This window comes from Odontesthes bonariensis, chromosome 1 (genome assembly GCF_027942865.1).
Source record: "Odontesthes bonariensis isolate fOdoBon6 chromosome 1, fOdoBon6.hap1, whole genome shotgun sequence".
In the NCBI taxonomy this organism is placed as follows: Eukaryota; Metazoa; Chordata; class Actinopteri; order Atheriniformes; family Atherinopsidae; genus Odontesthes; species Odontesthes bonariensis.
Window position 1 is genome coordinate 44,889,745 of NC_134506.1, and position 22,191 is coordinate 44,911,935.

The following is a 22,191-nucleotide window of genomic DNA, read 5'->3' on the forward strand; positions in this document are numbered from 1 at the left end:
TTTTCCTGGCACCCATTTACAGAATCTATTCAGAAATCCTGAAGAAACAACAACGTTAAAAAGAATTACAATCCAGCCAGCATTCGTCCGTCCATCCGTCTCCGCTTTCTTCCACCGCTCCGACATCGACTGTTTCCAGCCGTTTCATCCCGAAAAGAAGTCCTGTTTATGCCCAGGAGTCTGATCTTTTATGTACATGTGGGAGAAATGGAAGAAAGAGAAAGGAGAGAGGATGTGTGTAGATTGACAAACATCACTGTCTTAAGGCTTTTTCTTTTCTTTTTCTTTTTTCCTTTTGTTACAACTCTTCTGAGACGTCTCTGTGTCTGGTTTGTTGGGGCCAAGGTTTGGCTCTACCGATGCAGCCGGAGGGACTGAGAGAGGAAGGGGTAGCGGGGGGGAGGGAGGGAAGGGGGTCGTCTTGTCTTTTTTTCCTCAGCTTTGGACTCTCTTGGTTGGCCGCGGTCGAGGAGCCGCCGAGGTTAATAGTTATTATGGATGATCCCTGGTGGCAGAGACAAGTCAAGCCATCACACATGTGAGGAGAGGACACACAGAAAGACCCCCCGAGGACACGGAGAGGGACACAAGGTGGGGGGACGGCAAAGCTACATTTGCTACTTATTGTAAAATACTTTGAAACTGAAAGAGCCATTCCCAGGATACAGTACAAAAATCTATCTGGTTTTAGCTTTCACTCGGAAACTAAAGGGAAAAGTTAGCAGCTCTCCTCCGTTCAATGACCCGATTACTGTTTTCATCTAGTCATGCACAGCTACCGCTCCTTAAGGATGCTCCTGCGTCCTGGTGCCGGCGGCCGTCTTTGTTTTGTCTTTGCCGGGGGGGCATTTAGAGTCATTGGGTGGGGGCTGGTTGGGCTTGCTGCCGGGGGCATGCTTGGTGGGGGAGCTAGGCGTGGTGGGGGTGCCGGGGGAATGCGACGCTTGGATGTTCTTCTCGTCTGAAAAAAGCTGTTTAATTACGTCAAAGAAGTTACTCAACGGGCTGCCTACACAGATGGGAAGAAAAGAAAAGAACACACAAAGAGAGAGAGAGAACAGACAACAGATGAGCAATGGGTTAACATGAGGAGAGGAAGAGGAGGCGATGGGATGAGAGGGCGGGAGCAGAGGAAAAGGAGACTCCTGCACCATGGTTGAGACGGGCCTAAAGAATCAAAGGGCCACTTCTCCGAAGGTTTCAGATTAGTGTTCGTATCGCTGAGAGTTTGCCTCAGTCTCAGTTTCCTCTGCAGATGAGGGGCCAACGGAAGCATTGGAAGACATGTCGGTACCAGAGATTCACCAAAGAAATGGCTTCTACATGACTGCCGAGCGCTACCAGGACAGGGGCCTCCCTAAATATCTTCAGAGAGCATCTCCCGCCCTACACTGGCCCCGCACTGGCCCTACACTTCCCTCTATGCTTTTACTGGCCCTGCACTTCCCTCTATGCCTTTACTGGCCCTGCACTTCCCTCTATCCCTGCACTGGCCCTGCACTGGCCCTGCACTGGCCCTACACTGGCCCTACACTTCCCTCTATCCCTGCACTGGCCCTACACTGGCCCTACACTGGCCCTGCACTGGCCCTGCACTGGCCCTGCACTGGCCCTGCACTTAGCTCTATCCCTGCACTGGCCCTACACTGGCCTTACACTTCCCTCTATGCCTGCACTGGCCCTACACTTCCCTCTATGCCTGCACTGGCCCTACACTTCCCTCTATGCCTGCACTGGCCCTACACTGGCCCTACACTGGCCCTACACTCGCTCTATGCCTGCACTGGCCCTACACTTCCCTCTATGCCTGCACTGGCCCTACACTTCCCTCTATGCCTGCACTGGCCCTACACTTCCCTCTATGCCTGCACTGGCCCTACACTTCCCTCTATGCCTGCACTGGCCCTATACTTCCCTCTGGCCCTACACTGGTCCTACACTTCCCTCTATCCCTGCACTGGCCCTGCACTGGCCCTACACTTAGCTCTATGCCCGCACTCTATCTCTACCCTGTCACCCTGACAGAGTCGGACCGGTGATTTCCTTCTACGTAGCTTATTGTTAGCTTTGGCATTAGCTGTAATGTTATATCCTCATAAGTCACTCTGGATAAAAGCGTCTGCTGAATCCATAAACAGAAACCTGTACAATCATTTCACTTTCTTTATTTTAGAGGTTTTCTACAGTTTTGGAAACCTGAATTTATATTTTTAAATTGTTTTTTTTAAATTGTTAATAATTGTATAAACATTTTTATTGCTTTATTATGTCTTGTTACTGGATGCTTGAGTTTCCTTCAGGATCAATAAAGTATCTATCTTTCTACAGAAAGCAGGACGAAACGTCTGCAAAAAGACTGCTGTTGGATGATTAAAGCCACCAAAGATTAAACTTTAGACTAAGAAACATGACTCGGGGGATGCAGGCAGAACCACGTCCCATTTCTTGGTTCTTTCCTTTTATTAAAGGCTACGATTTTGTAAAAACAAAGACATTTGTTGGGTTTCAGTCGGCAGCAGAATGCTAAACCTAAAAGCTGGACGTTCCTTCCAGAGAAAACGGCGTCTCCAGGTAAGTTTTAAAGCCCATTTGTGTAAAATGTTTGTCTGTTTATGAGCTGACTGATGTTAATCCTGTTTCTGCTCATTATTCTAATACTTCTCCCCTTTAGAAGCTGTTATATAACCTATAATCAGTATCTGTAAATCTCTGCATCCTGCCTGTAGTTCATGTTTACTCCCTTCAAAGTGAACTGATGATATCTACAAGGAGTTTCGTTGCTACCTGATTGCCGCTGACTCCTTTTTTTCCATTTATTATTATTGAACATGTTTCAATAAACTGTTGCATTTCCTGATTTCCTGCAGTGGCTTTTGCTCGGTGCTGTTTGCATTTCACCTTCAACGCTTTAAACCTCCTAACGAATGTCTTCCAAAGCTCCCGTTAACTCGCCATCGTGTCGACATCATCACAACAACCATCTGTTCAGACAAAGATTCTCATGGTAAGTCTTATAAAAACAGTCATGAATGAGTCAAACATGCAGCAATACAACACAGTACACACATCATTACACAATCGCTTGTCATTGCCAATGTTAGTCTCTTATCGTGTGTCCTTCGGTGGGAAAACATCTTTGTTTGGATGGTTATTGATGGTGATAAATGTGCCCCTCAGAGTGATGTCATGATTACTTACCATCATTCCTCTCCAGCAACACACTGAGATTTGCATTGGTGTGATATTTGGTTCCAGTGATTTATGAAAAGTCTCAGAGGAGTACCCAACCCAGCGTGAAGCATCGAACATGCAAAGGATCAGTTCAGAGCCGCACACACACGGTGACGGGAATTCATCTCCTCAAGTCATTTCATCCGATCCAAATAACCAAACTAAATCTGCCCTGGAAGCTTCTCAGAAATGAGATGCTGCTCATCACTCAGTGGGGTCACATGGCCCTGAAAGGATCGGATTATTGGCTAAATTACAAAAAGAATGAGTTGAGCGAGGGTAATTCTCCTTGGATATCTGGCGGTGAATGAATGGGATCAGAGGCACAAAGCGTGTCATACCCCGGTATGATAGGTGGCGCTGTACCCATTCCAGCTGTTGCTAATAGAGCCACTTCCTGTTGACCTCTTCACCACCAACAACAACAACAAACTCAGGCATTGGAGAAAGATGGAGAACGCAGAGCCAGATGAAGCTACGTCCCTCTACATTTGGTCTGTGATGAGCTGCTTGTTGCACAAACTCGATGCCCAACGGAGCATTCTCCATCGCGTTGTTTGTTTCTTTCTGACGGCGACAACAACAGGAATATCGTCTCCTTTGACTTCCGGGTCACGACCCCGGGAAAACATCTGGAGCATGCGCAGAACGCAAAGTCTGATTCACCACGTGCTTCAGCGTCTACAAGCAGGTCTAGAGTGACTTTCAACCCAGTTATCTCGGGGTCTGAATCCCATCCGATCCAGTTCTTAGTCAGATTAAGGTGTCTACATGCACTCAATAACTGTCTGATTGTAATTTAGCCAATAATCCGATCCTTTCAGTGCCATGTGACCCCACTGAGTGACTAAATGTTGGACATGTTTTTGGACTCATTTCTCAGGTAAAACTGGAAAAATTTCAAAATAAAGCATCGATCCAGCCAAATTCCACTTGGATCTTTTCATCTTTTGGTCTGAAAAGATGTGAACTTTTAGAAAGTTTGTGGTTCCTCTGCTGTTCTCTGAAGGAAATCTGTGTAGAAATCCATCTGAGCTGCAGCCATAAAGCAGACTTCAGTTTAAAGGGACAGTTCGCCTCTTTTGACATGAAGCTGTGTAACATCCCATATCAGCAGCATCATTTCTGAACATCTTCTTACCCCCTGCTGCGTCCTGTGAGCAGAGTTCCAGCCTCGTTTTGGTGCTGATGAAGGTAGTCCGGCTAGTTGGCTGGGGTTTAAAAAATAAAGCGTTTTGCTTCTCAGAACAATATGCGTTCAACAGAGTAATACATTTGCATCACAAAATGGTTCTCCAGGAAAAAGTCAGACCTCACAATCGCTTGGTCCTATTTTCTGTCCCTTCGTATCACCGCCTGCTGCCGCCTTTTTCTGGATGAACGATTTTGTGATGCAAATGTATTACTCTTTTGAACGCATATTGTTTTGAGAAGCAGAACGCTTTATTTTTGTGACCTAAACTACCATTACTCAAAGTCGTTTTTTCCCCATGGATAGGTGAATGTTTGTTTTTTAGGTTACATATGGGTTACATATGTTCTAACTCGGCTCACAGGACGCAGCAGGGGGTAAGAAAATGTTCATAAATGATGTTGATGATATGGGATGTCATACAGCTTCGTGTCAAAAGAGGCGAACTATCCCTTTAAATATAAAACCAGTTTGGAAACTTGAGTTTTAATTAAAGTTTAGTTTAATGATGACAACAGAGACGGTTTCAAAGCAGATTTCTCTCCCACTTAAATGACTTCAGATGAATTCTGCTTCTGTTCAGCCTCAAACACGCGTGTTAGTGCAGACGGGGGGTGTCGGCGGCAGCCCTCCAGGACGCTGGTGGGGTGAGTTAAAAGCCAGAGTTGAGGTGTTTTAGCCGGGAGCGCCCCGCTCGCTCTGGGTCTTACCACGCTTGGAGGATTTACTGGGCAAAGAAGCTGAGCGCTGAGAGCCATCTGAGAGCAGAGGACAGTGTCAGGAACACCGAGCCACCGAGGCCCAGCACGTCATCATCACCTGAGCCCACCTTCAGTCTGTGAATGTTCGGCTCATCGTTTCTCTTCCCATCCAAAAGCTGCTCAACTACAAACATTTGTCATGAACCAGAAGTCTGTGGAAAAATCCCTGATTTAAATGTACCTACACTTTTTATTTATGTGGAAAAAGGACCAACTCTGCAGCGAACGCATTAACAGCGAGCTGTTTGCTGCTGCAGCTTTAACTGGTTTTTCCATCCCGGGCCGCTCTGAGGCTGGATCAGCGGCTGGTGGCCGCATGAAAGGGAAAGGAACTCATCCAGAAAAAGCTGTGGTAGTCCTGAATCCTCCCCTCTTTGTCTACTACTAAGCACTGAAAGGTCTAAGTGTCTGTAAATGGAGCTGACATGAGGGACGCTGCCGATTCCTACGGTATCAATAAAGGCTAAAATTAGACTCGGACAGAAAATTAATTCGTTATTTACAGAGAGAAGGAAAATAATGAACTCTTAATTCATGGTTTTCTAACCGTAAGCGACGCGAGTCTTTTCCGCACACGTCAGTGTGACTTTTGTCTCTCTGGTGTAAAGAAAAAAAAAAGGAAGTACTTTTCAATCTAATTAATCGCTTGATTTCCCTGATTAATCTCGATTAATCGCATTTGTACGCAGAATCCAAAAATGAATCCAAAAGTAGCGTATAGCTTTTAGCATTTAGCTTTATTTTAAATGTGCTGCCATATGAATGAAAGTGCCATAACATTTGTTGTGCAAACACACTTTTAACATCAGCATCTTTCTGTAGTTTTTATGTAGAAGCCTCGCTCCACTGTCTGTTTCCTTGAATGACTTGCTGCTATCAGTTGTGTGTTTTGCCTTTAAGTGATATTTTAGACTGGAACTACTACGCTGAGAAGACAATTCAACTTGGCAGTGTTTACAGATGACTTTGGTTCTGTCGACTCCGCCGTCTGGAAGAACTTTAACATGAAAATGGCCGAGTAAAAGTTCCGTACCCTTCTCCATGTTTGGTGGATCCACCGATTACTTTCTTTTCCTGTTCCACAGCAGCAGACTTTTACAAAATAAAAGCCTGTGAGCAACAGACTTTTACAAAATAAAAGCCTGTGAGCAACAGACTTTTACTAAATAAAAGCCTGTGAGGAGCAGACTTTTACAAAATAAAAGCCTGTGAGCAGCAGACTTTTACAAAATAAAAGCCTGTGAGCAACAGACTTTTACCAAATAAAAGCCTGTGAGCAACATACTTTTACAAAATAAAAGCCTGTGAGAAACAGACTTTTACAACAATAAACTAAATAATAAAACAGGGGGGGTCCATGCCGTAGTGGGGTGAGCAGGCGCCCCATGTACAGAGGCTACAGTCCTCGCTACAGCTGGCCCCGGGTTGAGTCCCATATCAGACGGCCCTGTGCTGCGTGTTGTTCCCCCTCTCTCTGCCCCCTGCTTCCTGTCTCTCTGAACTTTCCTATCCATTAAAGGCACAAAAGCCCCCAAAAAAACTGCATTAATGCGCAACAAAATATTTATTGTGTTAAATAATTAACAAGTTAACTTGTTATTATCGCGTTAACTCGCCCAGCCCTAAAAATATGTGAACATACGGGCCAGTTAAATACAGTCACTGTTGGTTTCCTGTGGCAGTTTGGTGTTTCGCTGCCATTCGGAGGGCAAAAGTTTTCATTTTCCTGTTTTAATGAAAATGTGCTGCAGCAGGTTAAAGAAAGTTTTTTCCTTTAAAAGCTTGGCCGTGTTGTCTTACATTAAGTAGTATTTTAAACCATGATGAGGAGCAGGATCTTTGTATGGTCGGGTGGTTAAAGGTGCAGCTCTGAGAGGAAACTCCACACGAGGTTGGAAGGGATTTGTCAGCTGTTTTCTTTCCGGTACTGATTAAAGGCACGGTTGGTAATCCTGGGTGAAATGGTCCGTCAAGCTAACACTTGAGACTTACTTGAGACTTGAAAGCTAAGACTTGAGACTTACTTGAGACTTGAAAGCTAAGACTTGGGACTTACTTGAGACTTGAAAGCTAAGACTTGAGACTTACTTGAGACTTGGGACTTACTTGAAACTTGAAAGCTAAGACTTGGGACTTGAGACTTGAAAGCTAAGACTTGGGACTTACTTGAGACTTGAAAGCTAAGACTTGGGACTTACTTGAGACTTGAAAGCTAAGACTTGGGACTTACTGGAGACTTGAAAGCTAAGACTTGGGACTTACTTGAGACTTGAAAGCTAAGACTTGGGACTTACTTGAGACTTGAAAGCTAAGACTTGGGACTTGAGACTTGAAAGCTAAGACTTGGGACTTACTTGAGACTTGGGACTTACTTGAGACTTGAAAGCTAAAACTTGGGACTTACTTGGGACTTACTTGAGACTTGAAAGCTAAGACTTGAGACTTACTTGAGACTTGAAAGCTAAGACTTGGGACTTACTTGAGACTTGAAAGCTAAGACTTGGGACTTACTTGAGACTTGAAAGCTAAAACTTGGGACTTACTTGAGACTTGAAAGCTAAGACTTGGGACTTACTTGAGACTTGAAAGCTAAAACTTGGGACTTACTTGAGACTTGAGACTTAGTTGAGACTTGAAAGCTAAAACTTGGGACTTACTTGAGACTTGAGACTTACTTGAGACTTGAAAGCTAAAACTTGGAACTTACTTGAGACTTAGTTGAGACTTGAAAGCTAAGACTTGAGACTTACTTGAGACTTGAAAGCTAAGACTTGAGACTTACTTGAGACTTAGTTGAGACTTGAAAGCTAAGACTTGGGACTTACTTGAGACTTGAAAGCAAAGACTTGGGACTTACTTGAGACTTGAAAGCAAAGACTTGAGACTTAGTGGAGACTTGAAAGCTAAGACTTGAGACTTAGTGGAGACTTGAAAGCTAAGACTTGAGACTTACTTGAGACTTACTTGAGACTTGAAAGCTAAGACTTGGGACTTACTTGAGACTTGAAAGCTAAGACTTGGGACTTACTTGAGACTTGAAAGCTAAGACTTGAGACTTAGTGGAGACTTGAAAGCTAAGACTTGAGACTTGCACATGTGTGTCTTGGTCCCATCCCTACAAAAAACTGACCTGTGACCTGCCATTTTTTTGTCTTTATAATAACCGGCACATGAAAACGATGATGCAGGAGAGCCTAAACTGCCTCGACAGACATCTCAGATGAGCTCGTTGTGTTTTCTGTCTTAATCAGAAGCTGAGTTTTATTTTAAGTTAATAACGAGTTATCGGCGCCTTATTGTACAATCTGCGGGCCAGATGTTGAGCGTTGCTTTTGAAAGGCAGGAGACTGAGAAACAGGCTGAACATTCACTGGGGCAGATGTTTTTTGCTGTAGTTTAACCTCACACAGAAACACACACTCGGGACGTCGGGGCCACGCCCGTAAAACTGCAGGAAGTACTCCACACATTTCACTGGACACATGCAAACGCCGTCTGTTTGCTCACTCGTGTCGCTGCGACATACGGCATCAGGCATGCTTAGCTTCCATCAGCTGGAACTGGAACTGTGTGTGAGACTGGCAGCTCACCCAGAACCATCAAACACACACACGTGCACACAGATCCCTGAGAAACCTGAGCCGGGCTGTCTTCACCCGGCACAGACCCGGCAGGCCAGTGGTGCCGAGCTGTGTGAGCGTGTGTTGGTTCTGGGTTTTCATTCAGCATGCGGGCCATTCAGTCCATCCACCAGGAAGCTGTGAATGTGAAGCTGTGAAGGATGAGAAGCAGGGTGGCATGGAGATGCAGCCGGAGGGTGATGCAGATGTGGGTTATTGGCACATCTGAACAGTGAGGGGGGGGGGTCGTTGTGCATACAGAGCCTGATAACAGTTCCCATCTGTGGCATCGACTGACTTTTAGGTTAGATTAAGAGTTTGGATTTTCTTAAAGGGACAGTTCGCCTCTTTTGACATGAAGCTGTATGACATCCCATATCAGCAACATCATTTCTGAACATCTTCTTACCCCCTGCTGCGTCCTGTGAGCAGAGTTCCAGCCTCGTTTTGGTGTTGATGAAGTTAGTCCGGCTAGTGTGCTAGGTTCCCGAAAATAAAGCGTTTTGCTTCTCAAAACAATATGCGTTCAAAAGAGTAATACATTTGCATCACAAAATGGTTCTCCATGAAAAAGTCAGACCTCACAATCCCTTGGCCCTATTTTCTCTTTTTACTTTTACTTGAGTACACTTTTTGGCTGCTCTACCCACCTCTGTGTGTGTTGGACCCTACTTTAGTCTAAATATGTTCATACTTATACAATTAAGTCCAATATCTGCATCTTGATCGGCCCAGAAAGCATAAATTTAGTTCTTAGACAGAATGTAGCTGATGGAGGATTTAAAGTGACTTCAACGAGAGGCTCAAAGACTCCATAAAATCCAAAGAAAATCATGTTTATTTTTGTTATTTGATCAAATCAGAGGTGAAACATCCCAATCGCTTGGTCCTATTTTCTCTCCCTTCGTATCACTGCCTGCTGTGTAGACCGAGCAGCAAACACCGTAACAGGCGCGGCTGTTGGCAGGCGGCAGCAGGCAGTGATACGAAGGGAGAGAAAATAGGGCCAAGAGATTGTGAGGTCTGACTTTTTCCTGGAGAACGATTTTGTGATGCAAATGTATTACTCTGTTGAACGCATATTGTTCTGAGAAGCAAAACGCTTTATTTTTTAAACCCCAGCCAACTAGCCGGACTACTTTCATCAACACCAAAACGAGGCTGGAACTCTGCTCACAGGACGCAGCAGGGGGTAAGAAGATGTTCAGAAATAATGTTGCTGATATGGGATGTTACACAGCTTCATGTCAAAAGGGGCGAACTATCCCTTTAAACATGAATGTTGAACTACCTGCTCAAAGACTTTGGTGTAACACACCTAACCCTAACCTAAAGTTCATCATCAGTGTGTGCAGATGGGTTGCAGTTACTCCACTTCACCACCAGAGGGGACCATTATCAAGTAAATAACCACAGATAAGACGAGAGGAACACTGAACAGAACTGAGAGAGAACACACTTTCTTTTCTTCCATAGTTTCATAGGCAGCCGCAAAAATTCTCCAATCGCGTTGTAGAGGATTTTAACATCTGTGTGATTTGTTTATGTTTATGTTTATGCATTTAGCAGATTGGTGCTGTGTGTCTGCGCTGCGTTCACTGACTCCTCATCCTTTATGGCAGAAGATGAAACTGTTGTTCTACACATGTGCAGCTTTGTAATCGACCTCAGCGACCGTGCACGTGTGCGTGAGGTGTGCGTGGCTACAACCTCCCCAGCGGACGCTCGCTAACGCCGCTGCTCTGTGCGTGTTGGTGTGCACGCCATGGTATGCGGCAGGGACATGCACGTGGGGGATGCTGTGCGCTATAAGCGGTGTGTCGAGCTGAGCCGATCTGAGCCGATGTGGGCCGTGGTGTGGCTGTGCTGTGATGCCGGGAGGTGGGGGGGGTGTGGCTAGTCGGGTGGCGAGGAGCAGGACTTACCGGATAACTGCGGCTGGATGCCGGGCTGGTCGATGGAGCTGAGCAGCTGGGCCTGGATGGTCTCCACCACGCGCTTGAAACGCCGGCTGGGACCTGAAAGAAGCGGAGCCTCGTTAGAATGCCGCCTGCTGCACATTACCCATAATGCTGTTCAGAGATGCTGAACAGCAATGCTTATTGGGCGCTACGAATGTCTATCAAATGGCGTCTGGTTCTTCTCATGCTGCTTTGCGCGCGATTCATAGCCAATTGTATCACTTATACCAGATGACGTATGTAGAGCGACAGAAATTCGACGAGGAAGAAGAAGACGCTTTATCTTAATAAATAATTTAATCTTTCAACACCAAACGTTGCTCTTTTTTTAAAAGGAAACTTGCGTTCTAAGCTACTTAAAACACTTTCTAAGGCTGCATGGAACGGTAACGTTGTGTCCGCTGCCATGTTGGATTAACACTCTACAAGCTTCGGTGTCGCGCATAGACGTCGTCATCGTCTTGCCCCCCCCCCCCCCGTTCTGTGATTGGTTCCCTAACTCAGGCAAAAATAAGGGCGGTGGTTTCCAGGCTGACTTTGCAGTGTGAATGAAATTATGCTGCTTTGCGCGCAGAGGTGCTTCTGACTGACTCTCTGTGGGAAAACACGGGCAGGAGGTGGTCGCTCCACATGTTTAGGTTTTGTCCACAGATTGAAAACCTGGAGTTCGAAAAGACGGATTTTCTCCGTATCGAGTCGTTAATCTTGTGTTAAAATGAACAACCTTCAGTCCTTTCCATTGGCAGTAAAGTCACGTTGACCCTTAGTCAGAATCAGCTGACGTAACTATGGCTGGGCAACGATTAAAATGTTTAATCTAATTAATCACTTGATTTCCCTGATTAATCACGATTAATCACATTTCAAAATCCAAAAATGAATCCAAAAGTAGTGTATAGCTTTTAGCATTTAGCTTTATTTTAAATGTGCTGCCATATGAATGAAAGTGCCATAACATTTGTTGTGCAAACACACTTTTAACATCAGCATCTTTCTGTAGTTTTTATGTAGAAGCCTCGCTCCACTGTCTGTTTCCTTGAATGACTTGCTGCTATCAGTTGTGTGTTTTGCCTTTAAGTGATATTTTAGACTGGAACTACTACGCTGAGAAGACAATTCAACTTGGCAGTGTTTACAGATGACTTTGGTTCTGTCCACTCCGCCGTCTGGAAGAACTTTAACATGAAAATGGCCGAGTAAAAGTTCCGTACCCTTCTCCATGTTTGGTGGATCCGCCGATTACTTTCTTTTCCTGTTCCACAGCAGACAGCAACAGACTTTTACAAAATAAAAGCCTGTGAGCAACAGACTTTTACAAAATAAAAGCCAAAATAAAAACCCGGTTCGAGTCCCGCCACGGACGGCCTGTGCTGCGTGTCGTTCCCCCTCTCTCTGCCCCCTGCTTCCTGTCTCTCTGAACTTTCCTATCCATTAAAGGCACAAAAGCTCCAAACAATAATTTAAAAAAAAAAAAAAAAAAAAAACCTGCGTTAATTCGCAATAAAATATTTATCGGCGTTAAATAATTACTGACTTAACACGATAATAACGAGTTAACTCGCCCAGCCCTAGACGTAACACAATGGAACTGTCCCAGATCCACCAGGCCGTGTCGAACCACAGTTTAATAATCACGACTTCCTGTAATATTTCGACTCGTTTACTATTTTTGATGTTGGTCAGATGTCTCACAGAGGGGTAAAGTTACAGTCTGCTATCCTCTTTGTTTCAGAGCCTCCATGCGAGCTGTTCCAGCAGGTAAACATGTGTTTCTGTGGGGAAAGATGGAGCCGTGCAACCTCAACCGTAGAACCCTCACTGAAATGTGGCGTGTCGTGTTCCCATCAATGTCTCTGCACTCAAACGCCAGGTGTTCGTGGATGTTAAAGGGGTTTTTGGCTAGTGTGAAAAAAGACTGCAGGAACATTTATTTACTTTCCACACAGGAGCACAAGAGGTCATCAGAAAAAGAAGTTAAAGGCTGTGTTCGAAACTACATACTGCATACTCATCAATCAGACAGTATGCAGAGCGTTTACCCACAATGCATTTCACTCCTGCCCGAGCCGAAATCAGCCGGCCTGAAGCTGATTTCCCTTAAGCTCTAAACTCTGTAAACTTTAGCAACATTTGAAACATTTTCAGGTGAGAAAGTAGTCGTTTAGATCCCCAACGTGTTGGAAACCTGACAAAATACCGGTTATTTACAATTTTGTTCCCACGAATTCGGCGCTACTAAAGCTAGCCGCAGTGAGCAACGCACTTCCAGTTATTTTCACAAAATAAAATACCCGTTGCCTTTTATCATAGGGAAAGCCATTACCATACAATTGGTGCTTTTGTTTTGAAAACAGGAAGTGAACCTACCCTCGTTGTAGCTAGCTTGAAACTGCCGTTTTGACAGGAAATGACGATCGGCGACGTCACGTTACGTTGCATCTTGGGTAGTTTGAGTATGAGTAGTAACCTCATGATGCATACCCAACATTTCGGAGAACCTAGTATGCATCCGGGAACTTCTCGCTTACGCAAACTCGCATACTAACTCAGAAAGTTAGTAGGAGTAGTAGGAGAAGTATGCGGTTTCGAACACAGTCAAAGACTTCCTCAACATGTGTGTGCCCACTCACACATGCACTTTAAGGGGATAGTTTGCCTCTTTTGACATGAATCTGTATGACATCCCATATTAGCAACATCATTTATGAACATTTTCTGGCAGCAGGCAGTGATGCGAAGGGAGAGAAAATAGGGCCAAGAGATTGTGAGCTCTGACTTTTTCCTGGAGAACCATTTTGTGATGCAAATGTATTACTCTTTTGAACGCATATTGTTTTGAGAAGCAAAACGCTTTATTTTTTAAACCCCAGCCAACTAGCCGGACTACCTTCATCAACACCAAAACGAGGCTGGAACTCTGCTCACAGGACGCAGCAGGGGGTAAGAAGATGTTCATAAATGATGTTGCTGATATGGGATGTCATACAGCTTCATGTCAAAAGAGGCGAACTGTCCCTTTAAGACGGGTGATTCTCTTGACTCATCACATGATGATGCACGTGCTGACAGCTGGACTCTGTCCTTTTAAGACTAAATTCAGCTCACGTCCTGATCTGAGGTCATTCCACCTGCTGTGCTGTTTACCTGAGATTAGGGTGAAGGTGACTGAGTAGATGCCGTTCTCCTTGGTGGCGCTGGTGCTCTCGGTGTAGGTGATGTCCACCTGGAACTTGACGGGCTTCTGGAAAACTGTCGGACCGGCTGTGGACTTGTACTCTGCCCGGAAACTGGTCTGAGAGATGACGCTGTGGCTCAGGCTGGGGATCTGGGAGAGGAGAGGAGGAGAAGGTGACTCTGAGTCAGCAGCAGCAACAGACACTCAACCTCTGCATCAGTTAAGATGTGAGAGAAAGGGACGGGAGCAGAAGGAGGCGGCGTGATGGATGCGTTACATTTTAAAATGTCGTGGCATGCTGCAGCGTCAGCGTCTGAGTCAACGCTGACGGAGAGATGTGGACAGACGGCGGTCTGCCTCACACCATGCAGGAGCTGCTGTAAGAGCAGCAGGCCGAGTCGTTCAGTGCTGCTTTCAGTGCCGTAAAACACACCGTCGGTGTTTCTACCGTAGCCCAGAAGGAACAAACCAAACACCGTCTGCATTCTGTGACTTTGCCACTAGGTGTCACTAAATTACACACAGTGGCCCTTTAACAGTTATGTTTTATGTTGTATATTTTCAGTGAAAATGAACCTTTCTGACGTATTCCATCTGTTAAAGGTAACCAGCTCCAATACGCTTTGCTGTTGTTATTAATCTGTTTAATTTTATCCATTTATCTTCATTATTTTTTAGTGCTGGGCAACGATTAAAATGTTTAATCTAATTAATCGCATGATTTCCCTGATTAATCACGATTAATCGCATTTGTACACAAAATCCAAAAGTAGTGTATAGCTTTTAGCATTTAGTTTTATTTTAAATGTGCTGCCATATGAATGAAAGGGCCATAACATTTGTTGCGCAAACACACTACATGCCCTTAATAACAGTCTTAGCCAATAATCCGATCCAATACGATTCTTAGTCAGATTAAGGTGTCTACATGCACTTAATAACTCAGTCTGATTGTAATTTAGCCAATAATCCGATCCTTTCAGAGCCATGTGACCCCACTGAGTGAGTCTGTTTAAACCAAAACTGATGATTATCTATTTGTTTACATGCATCGCATCACAAAGAGTTTTTGCGTGTAACTGAAGGGGAAAATCGAGGCGACTCACAGAGAGGAAGGCGTGGACGATGTCGGCCTTTATGGAGCTCAGCGGTTTGTCTCTGATCACGATGAAGATCTGCTCCTCCTTCTCCAGGTTGATGAAGTTCCCAAACCAGGACTTCTTAGCCAGTCTGCAAAGGGAAAAGATGCCCCGACATTACACCCGAGGCCGAGCGTTTAACCGGCTGCTCGCGTGTGAAACTGCATCACATTAAACATGTTTATCTTCAAAGCAAATATTGCCCCTGGGACTGTTTTCACGGGAGGAGTAATCCACGTTCGGTGCTGCGGTGACAGCTATTAGCATGCAAACTGAGCTGCAGCGTTACTCACTCTGGAGACGAGTCTGGGGTGAGGCTGGACATGTCCTCCTGGGTTGGAACTGTAGATGCAAACACAGGTCAAAGGTCACAAGGTTGCACTCCCTGCTCACCTCGCTGTAACTCCCTGAAAACATAAACTATCCGTGCTGGATGAGATTATTTTCCTGTCTTATCTCCGTTCGGTTCGGTTTTCTCCTGGAGGGGAATTCACGGCACAATTAAAGCGGCTGTGAAGAAACTGCTCAAATCAACACAAGAAGGCACAAAATGGCCTATTTTCCACTCTGCGTAATGAGGTAGTTATTATCTTCTTTATGGGGCTGCAGGTGGAGCTAAACGCAGCCGTTAAGAGCTCGGAGAGAGTTTCCCCCCCGAGGCCCGAGGAGGCATAAACACGCTGAACTGATTATCACACAGATAAGAAAGAGATGATGTCATTAAGTCTGACCTGATGAAATCACCGGGTTTATTGTGATTATTACCCCCCCCCCCCCCCCCCTTCCTCCCTCCCCCCTCTGTGATGTGTTCAGAGAATATAAAGCCAGCAGAGCTCTTAGATCCAAGGACTCAGGTCAGCTGGTCCAGTCCAGAGTCCAGACTAAACATGGAGAAGCAGCATTTAGCTGTTGTGCTGCAAACAAGTGGAACAAACTGCCAGTGGAGATTAAACTTTCACCAAATGGAGACATTTTTAAATCCAGGTTAAAAACATTTCTGTTCTCATGTGTCTATGCATGAAATCTGCACGCTATCTTTGAACTTATCTGGACTGTTGCTTGTTTTTAAATTCATTTAAATTATTTTATTTGTTTCTCTTTATATTCTTTTATGTATTGTTAATGCTTCTTCCACTCCCTGCTGCAATGCTTTTATTTTATGTAAAGCACTTTGAATTGTTCTGTACAATTGATTTATTTTTTTTTTTTTTGTATTTATTTAGTAATTTATTATTATTATTGGTTAGTAGTAGTATTTTTTATTAGAATTTGTATTATTATTTTTGTTGTTAATACACAATCATTGTAAATATTAATAATTTATTTATTGTTTATTAAACAATTTATTAATAATAATAAATATTTATTTATTTAGTAATTTATTATAATTATATTATTAGTAGTATTTTTTTATAGATTTAGTATTATTGTTGTTGTTGTTAATATACAATCATTGTAAATATTACTAATATTAATAATTTTTTGAGCTACTTGACTAATTTGAATTTCCCCCATTGGGGGATGAATAAAATATTTTTCTTTGTCTATTCTACACGATAGACTTTAACACGATATCTTTGAACTTATCTGGACTGTTGCTTGTTTTTAAATTCATTTAAATGATTTTATTTGTTTCTCTTTGTATTCTTTTATGTATTTTAATGCTTCTTACACTCCCTGCTGCAATGCTTTTATTTTATGTAAAGCACTTTGAACTGTTTTGTACATGAAATGTGCTACAAATAAATTAGATTTGATTTGATAAATAGAACCATAAGTAAATGGACCCAAGATCGAATGTGTGTCATAAACCAACAGAGGTGGGTAGAGCAGCCAAAAACTGTACTCAAGTAAAAGTACTGTTACTTCAGAATAATATGACTCAAGTAAAAGTAAAAAGTATTCATCCAAATAATTACTTGAGTAAGAGTAAAAAAGTGCTCAGTGAAAAAACTCCTCAAGTACTGAGTAACTGTTGAGTAACGTCTGATTTATTTGTTAACACAAGCATTCAATCAGACAGACAAAAATACTAAATAATCATCTTTAGGCAGATTAGAGTTCATCCAATTGATAAAATAAGTTAAAATTAATTAATTCATTACAAAATAGCTTAAATTTAAATAATCCAGGTAAATTCAAGAACTTCAATAAAAAATAAAAGAGACTTAGGAAATGTTTAAAACATATGTAACCCATATGGAACTCTCTTTATATTCTTTTATGTATTTTTAATGCTTCCTACACTCCCTGCTGTAATGCTTTTATTTTATGTGAAGCACTTTGAATTGTTTTGTACATTAGATACTTTATTGATCCCGAAGGAAATTCAAGCATCCAGTAGCAAGACATAATAAAGCAATAAAAATGTTTATACAATTATAAACACTTTAAAAACAATCTAAGAATTTAAAAAACAGTTTAAAAATATAAAGTGCTATATATGTGCTACAAATAAATTCGATTTTGATTTGATTTGATCTGATTTGATTTGATTTGATCTGAATTGATCTGATCTGAATTGATTTGATCTGATTTAATTTGATCTGATCTGATCTGATCTGATTTGATCTGATTTAATTTGATTTGATCTGATTTGATCTGATCTGATTTAATTTGATTTGATCTGATTTAATTTGATTTGATCTGATTTAATTTGATCTGATCTGATCTGATCTGATTTGATCTGATTTAATTTGATTTGATTTGATCCGATTTGATTTGATCTGATCTGATCTGATCCGAACTGATTTGATTTGATTTGATCTGATTTGATCTGATTTGATCTGATTTAATTTGATCTGATCTGATCTTATCTGATTTGATCTGATCTGATCTGATTTGATCCGATTTGATTTGATCTGATCTGATCTGATTTGATTTGATCTGATCTGATTTGATCTGATTTAATTTGATCTGATCTGATCTTATCTGATTTGATCTGATCTGATTTGATCTGATCCGATTTGATCTGATTTAATTTGATCTGATCTGATTTGATTTGATCTGATTTGATCCGATTTGATTTGATCTGATTTGATCTGATCTGATTTAATTTGATCTGATCTGATCTGATTTGATCCGATTTGATCTGATCTGATCTGATTTGATCCGATTTGATTTGATCTGATTTGATCTGATCTGATTTAATTTGATCTGATCTGATTTGATTTGATCTGATTTGATCTGATCTGATTTAATTTGATTTGATACCTTGCATTTTCCTGCGGTGGAAGCGCGGCGAACCCAGGAAGCTGTTCTTGATGGAGTTGAGGCGCGTCCTCCAGGGCATGCCGCCGATGGAGGGGCTGGGCGGCGGCGTGGGGCTGGGCGTGCCGGCCGGGCTGTCCTTGGGCGTGTGCACCGGGGTGCCTTTCGGGGTGGGGAGAGGGCTGCCTCTGGGGGAAGGGTGGGGGGTCACCTGTGTGATGGGGACAGATTTGCCGTTGTGGTCAGGGTGGAGGTGGAGGCGGCGGAAAGGCGACATGGGGGGCACCGGGGAAAGAGGGATGGACAGCTTGGGGGGGACGGTGAGGGGAGGGTGGCGCCTCACCCGGGGGCTGCCGGGGAGGCAGGGGGCCAGAGGCTGGCTGGGGGTGGAGGGCTCAGATTTGGGAGCGCCGGATGTCTGGGCGGTGTTGGGGAGCGGGTTGGATCTGGTGGTCTGCAGGGGCTTATCGGACACTTTGGGCTTCGCAGGGAGGGTCTGCGTGCGGGGGTGCATGAGGGGGGACCCCATCTTTGGCTTGTAGGAGTTGGGTACGCGCGGCCCCACCCCGTTAAGCCGGACCTCGGGGGAGTGGGTGGGGCTGCAGTTGGGGGACTGACACAGGTCTGGGGACTGGGGCGGGATGAAAAACCGCCGGTTGGGCTGCGATTGGGCCATGCACGGTGACACGGGAAGGCGGGGTCAGCCAATGAGAGAAAGCCAGAGGAACACCACACCACGGCCCAATTTTTAAAGGTTCATTCCCATCAAAAAATAAAAGTGGAACAAAAAAAAAAAAAGCACAGCAGGACATGAAAAAGGAGCGTGGCGGATGGGTTGAGAAGTGGAGCAGGCAGGAAGTGGTGCGAGTGCAAGAAAGAAAGAAAAACAGAACATGCTGTTAGCCAAGTGATCAGCCAATCAGGAGGCAGCAGTGGAGCATTCATGATGTATTAACAGCAGGGATGCACCGAGATCAAGTGTGTCGCACCAGAAAAGCTCGAGTACGGAAGCCCGGAGCGGCCGTGGTCCGTATAAACTTTTTTCTGATGGTTTTCTTGAGATAACGAGTTAATTTACCGATGGTTTTCGAGGCCACTTTTTCTCCCCTGTCCGCCCCTGTTTATATGTGCATATGCATCATTCGGTAACCATGGAGACGGCCTGGTCCCTGTCTCCTTAAACGACGCGGGCTGATATGAAAGTTATCTCTACAAGACGAACAAACTGCGAACACATATAAACACATATAAACAGGGGCGGGCTGGGGAGAAAAAGTGGCCTCGAAAACCATCGGTAAATGAACTCGTTATCTCGAGAAAACCATCAGAAAAAAGTTTATACGGACCACGGCCGCTCCGGGCTTCCGTACTCGATTATTTAGATGTTTCACGTTTACTGTGTTTATTACAAATAATTGTCACTGAAATCTGATTTTTGTTTTCCTTTCATTACTATCTGACACAGTCTTCATAGGATCCGTTACTGTCCGATACGTCGGTGCATCCCTCATTACCAGCAAGTGACCCAGCTCGAAAGCTAAAAGATTTAGCTTCACCCTCCACCTGGGAAAGCAGCCGGCGAGCATGCTCAGTGTGGGATGGATGAGCGGATCACCGATGGGCGGTTTGGAGCAGCGTCTGTCTAATCCCAGAACAGCACCAGAAACCACGTTTGACTAGCAGCATCATTTGTGAACATCTTCTTACCCCCTGCTGCGTCCTGTGAGCAGAGTTCCAGCCTCGTTTTGGTGTTGATGAAGGTAGTCCGGCTAGTTAGCTGGGGTTTAAAAAATAAAGCGTTTTGCTTCTCAGAACAATATGCGTTCAACAGAGTAATACATTTGCATCACAAAATGGTTCTCCAGGAAAAAGTCAGACCTCACAATCTCTTGGCCCTATTTTCTCTCCCTTCATATCACTGCCTGCTGCCGCCTGCCGACAGCCGCGCCTGTTACAGTGTTTGCTGCTCGGTCTGCGCTTCGGTCTGCACAGTTTACACAGCAGGCAGTGATATGAAGGGAGAGAAAATAGGGCCAAGAGATTGTGATGTTTCACCTCTGATTTGATCAAATAAAAAAAAAAATTAAACATGATTTTCTTTGGATTTGGAGTTTTTGAGCCTCTCGTTGAAGTCACTTTAAATCCTCCATCAGCTACATTCTGTCTAAGAACTAAATTTATGTTTTCTGGGCCGATCAAGATGCAGATATTGGACTTAATTGTATAAGTATGAACATATTGAGACTAAAGTAGGGTCCAACACACACAGAGGTGGGTAGAGCAGCCAAAAACTGTACTCAGGTAAAAGTAAAAAGAGAAAATAGGGCCAAGCGATTGTGAGGTCTGACTTTTTCCTGGAGAACCATTTTGTGATGCAAATGTATTACTCTGTTGAACGCATATTGTTCTGAGAAGCAAAACGCTTTATTTTTTAAACCCCAGCCAACTAGCCGGACTACCTTCATCAACACCAAAACGAGGCTGGAACTCTGCTCACAGGACGCAGCAGGGGGTAAGAAGATGTTCAGAAATGATGTTGCTGATATGGGATGTTACACAGCTTCATGTCAAAAGAGGCGAACTGTCCCTTTAAGTGGCCTCATGTAAGAGCTGCTCTAACAGTAATTTAGGGTTTTTCTCTTTATTCTATTATAGTCGTTATAGGAGATGTGAAAATGTGATGAACAAAGGCTCAACTGCTGTTTTCTTTGCAGCTGATTCGCATTAATGTTGAAAAATGGGACGTTTTATCATTTTAAAGGGACCGAGGCTCAACAGTATCAGTTTAATCCTTTTGGGATCATCATTTGTTCATTTATTCTTAAAAAAAAAACATAATTCTTCCTGTAAAAGTTAAGGCGGTGAGTGAACCGAAGGAATAATTAGTTATAAAACAGAAATGCTCCACGGTAAAACGATTTTAGATTTATTTTAGATCGGCAGAGACGATTCGGTACCTCTGAATTGAACCTCATTTTCTGAGAGTATGAGATAATAAGTCAAATATAAATGAACAGAATTAAGAGTTACATGTAACATATGAGTGGATTATCCAGCCTAAAACTAGTTGGGATAGTGCATGTGCACGTGCACGTGGCCGCTGCTCTGAGGACGAACTCCACCGCAGAGCTTTCAGAGAAGCTCCACATCTGCCACATCTGGGCTCTTTGCAGACAGGAGTAACTCTCAGAGGATGGATCAGAGAGAATCTATAAATCATTTACACACACGTCCTGATGAAATTTAAACTATTTAAACGGCTGACATGTTTGGACTGGTGTCTGCGGTTAAAGCAGAAAGTGGGTTTATAAAGAAAACGTGGGGATTTTGGCATCTAATCTGTATCATTTTGGATGTAGTAAACTGAAATCTGTTCAAATAAAACTAGTATTTCTACATATTTCATATCTTTTCTCTGGGAATTGGGTGCACCTGTGATGAGCTCAGTGCTCTCATCCATTTTCACCATCACCATGACGACCGCTCACTGTGGAAGTTTGTTCTCCCCAACATCTCATGACTTTCTGGGTCTTTAAATGGAAAAATACACGGTCTCAGATGCCAGTTTGCAGGTGATTGTGTCCTCTTTCTGCGGTATAAATCAGGATATTGAGCAGTTGATGCTGAATTGGGGGCCTAGCAGCGAATTAGTAGCTTTTCCTATTATTATTGATCCGTTTCTGCTGCAATTGAAGTCTATGGCAGCCCCATAGAAAAGTTGTAAAAAGAAAGTTGTGAAATGTGGCACACGCATTCAGCACAGTGCCAAAGTCAAACTCAAGAATTTTCATGCCCCAAGAGCTTACTCTCTAGCGCCACCAACACGTCAAAGTTCAAAGTGCATTCAGCTTAATAACTTTGGACTACTTGGTCCAAATTTCACAAATGAGGCATCGTTGGAA

The 22,191-nt window shown here is 43.6% G+C and overlaps 1 protein-coding gene across 7 annotated transcripts in view; it reads right to left on the bottom strand.

The window, feature by feature from the left end:
* LOC142382341 (serine/threonine-protein kinase BRSK2-like) overlaps positions 1-22,191 on the bottom strand; it is a 215,356-nt gene continuing 193,165 nt past the window's right edge. For 2 of the 7 annotated variants that reach the window (XM_075468128.1, XM_075468119.1), the window contains 6 exons: positions 18,293-18,500; positions 15,373-15,421; positions 15,047-15,170; positions 13,910-14,090; positions 10,730-10,822; positions 1-1,009 (listed from right to left, as the gene is read on the bottom strand). In XM_075468128.1, the coding sequence (XP_075324243.1) occupies positions 786-1,009; positions 10,730-10,822; positions 13,910-14,090; positions 15,047-15,170; positions 15,373-15,421; positions 18,293-18,500 (879 nt within the window). In that variant the 3' untranslated portion in view covers positions 1-785. Of the gene's footprint in view, positions 1,010-5,054; positions 5,182-10,729; positions 10,823-13,909; positions 14,091-15,046; positions 15,171-15,372; positions 15,422-18,292; positions 18,951-22,191 lie in introns of those variants that run through there. The other 5 variants (XM_075468092.1, XM_075468085.1, XM_075468100.1 and 2 more) reach the window with 4 other exon arrangements.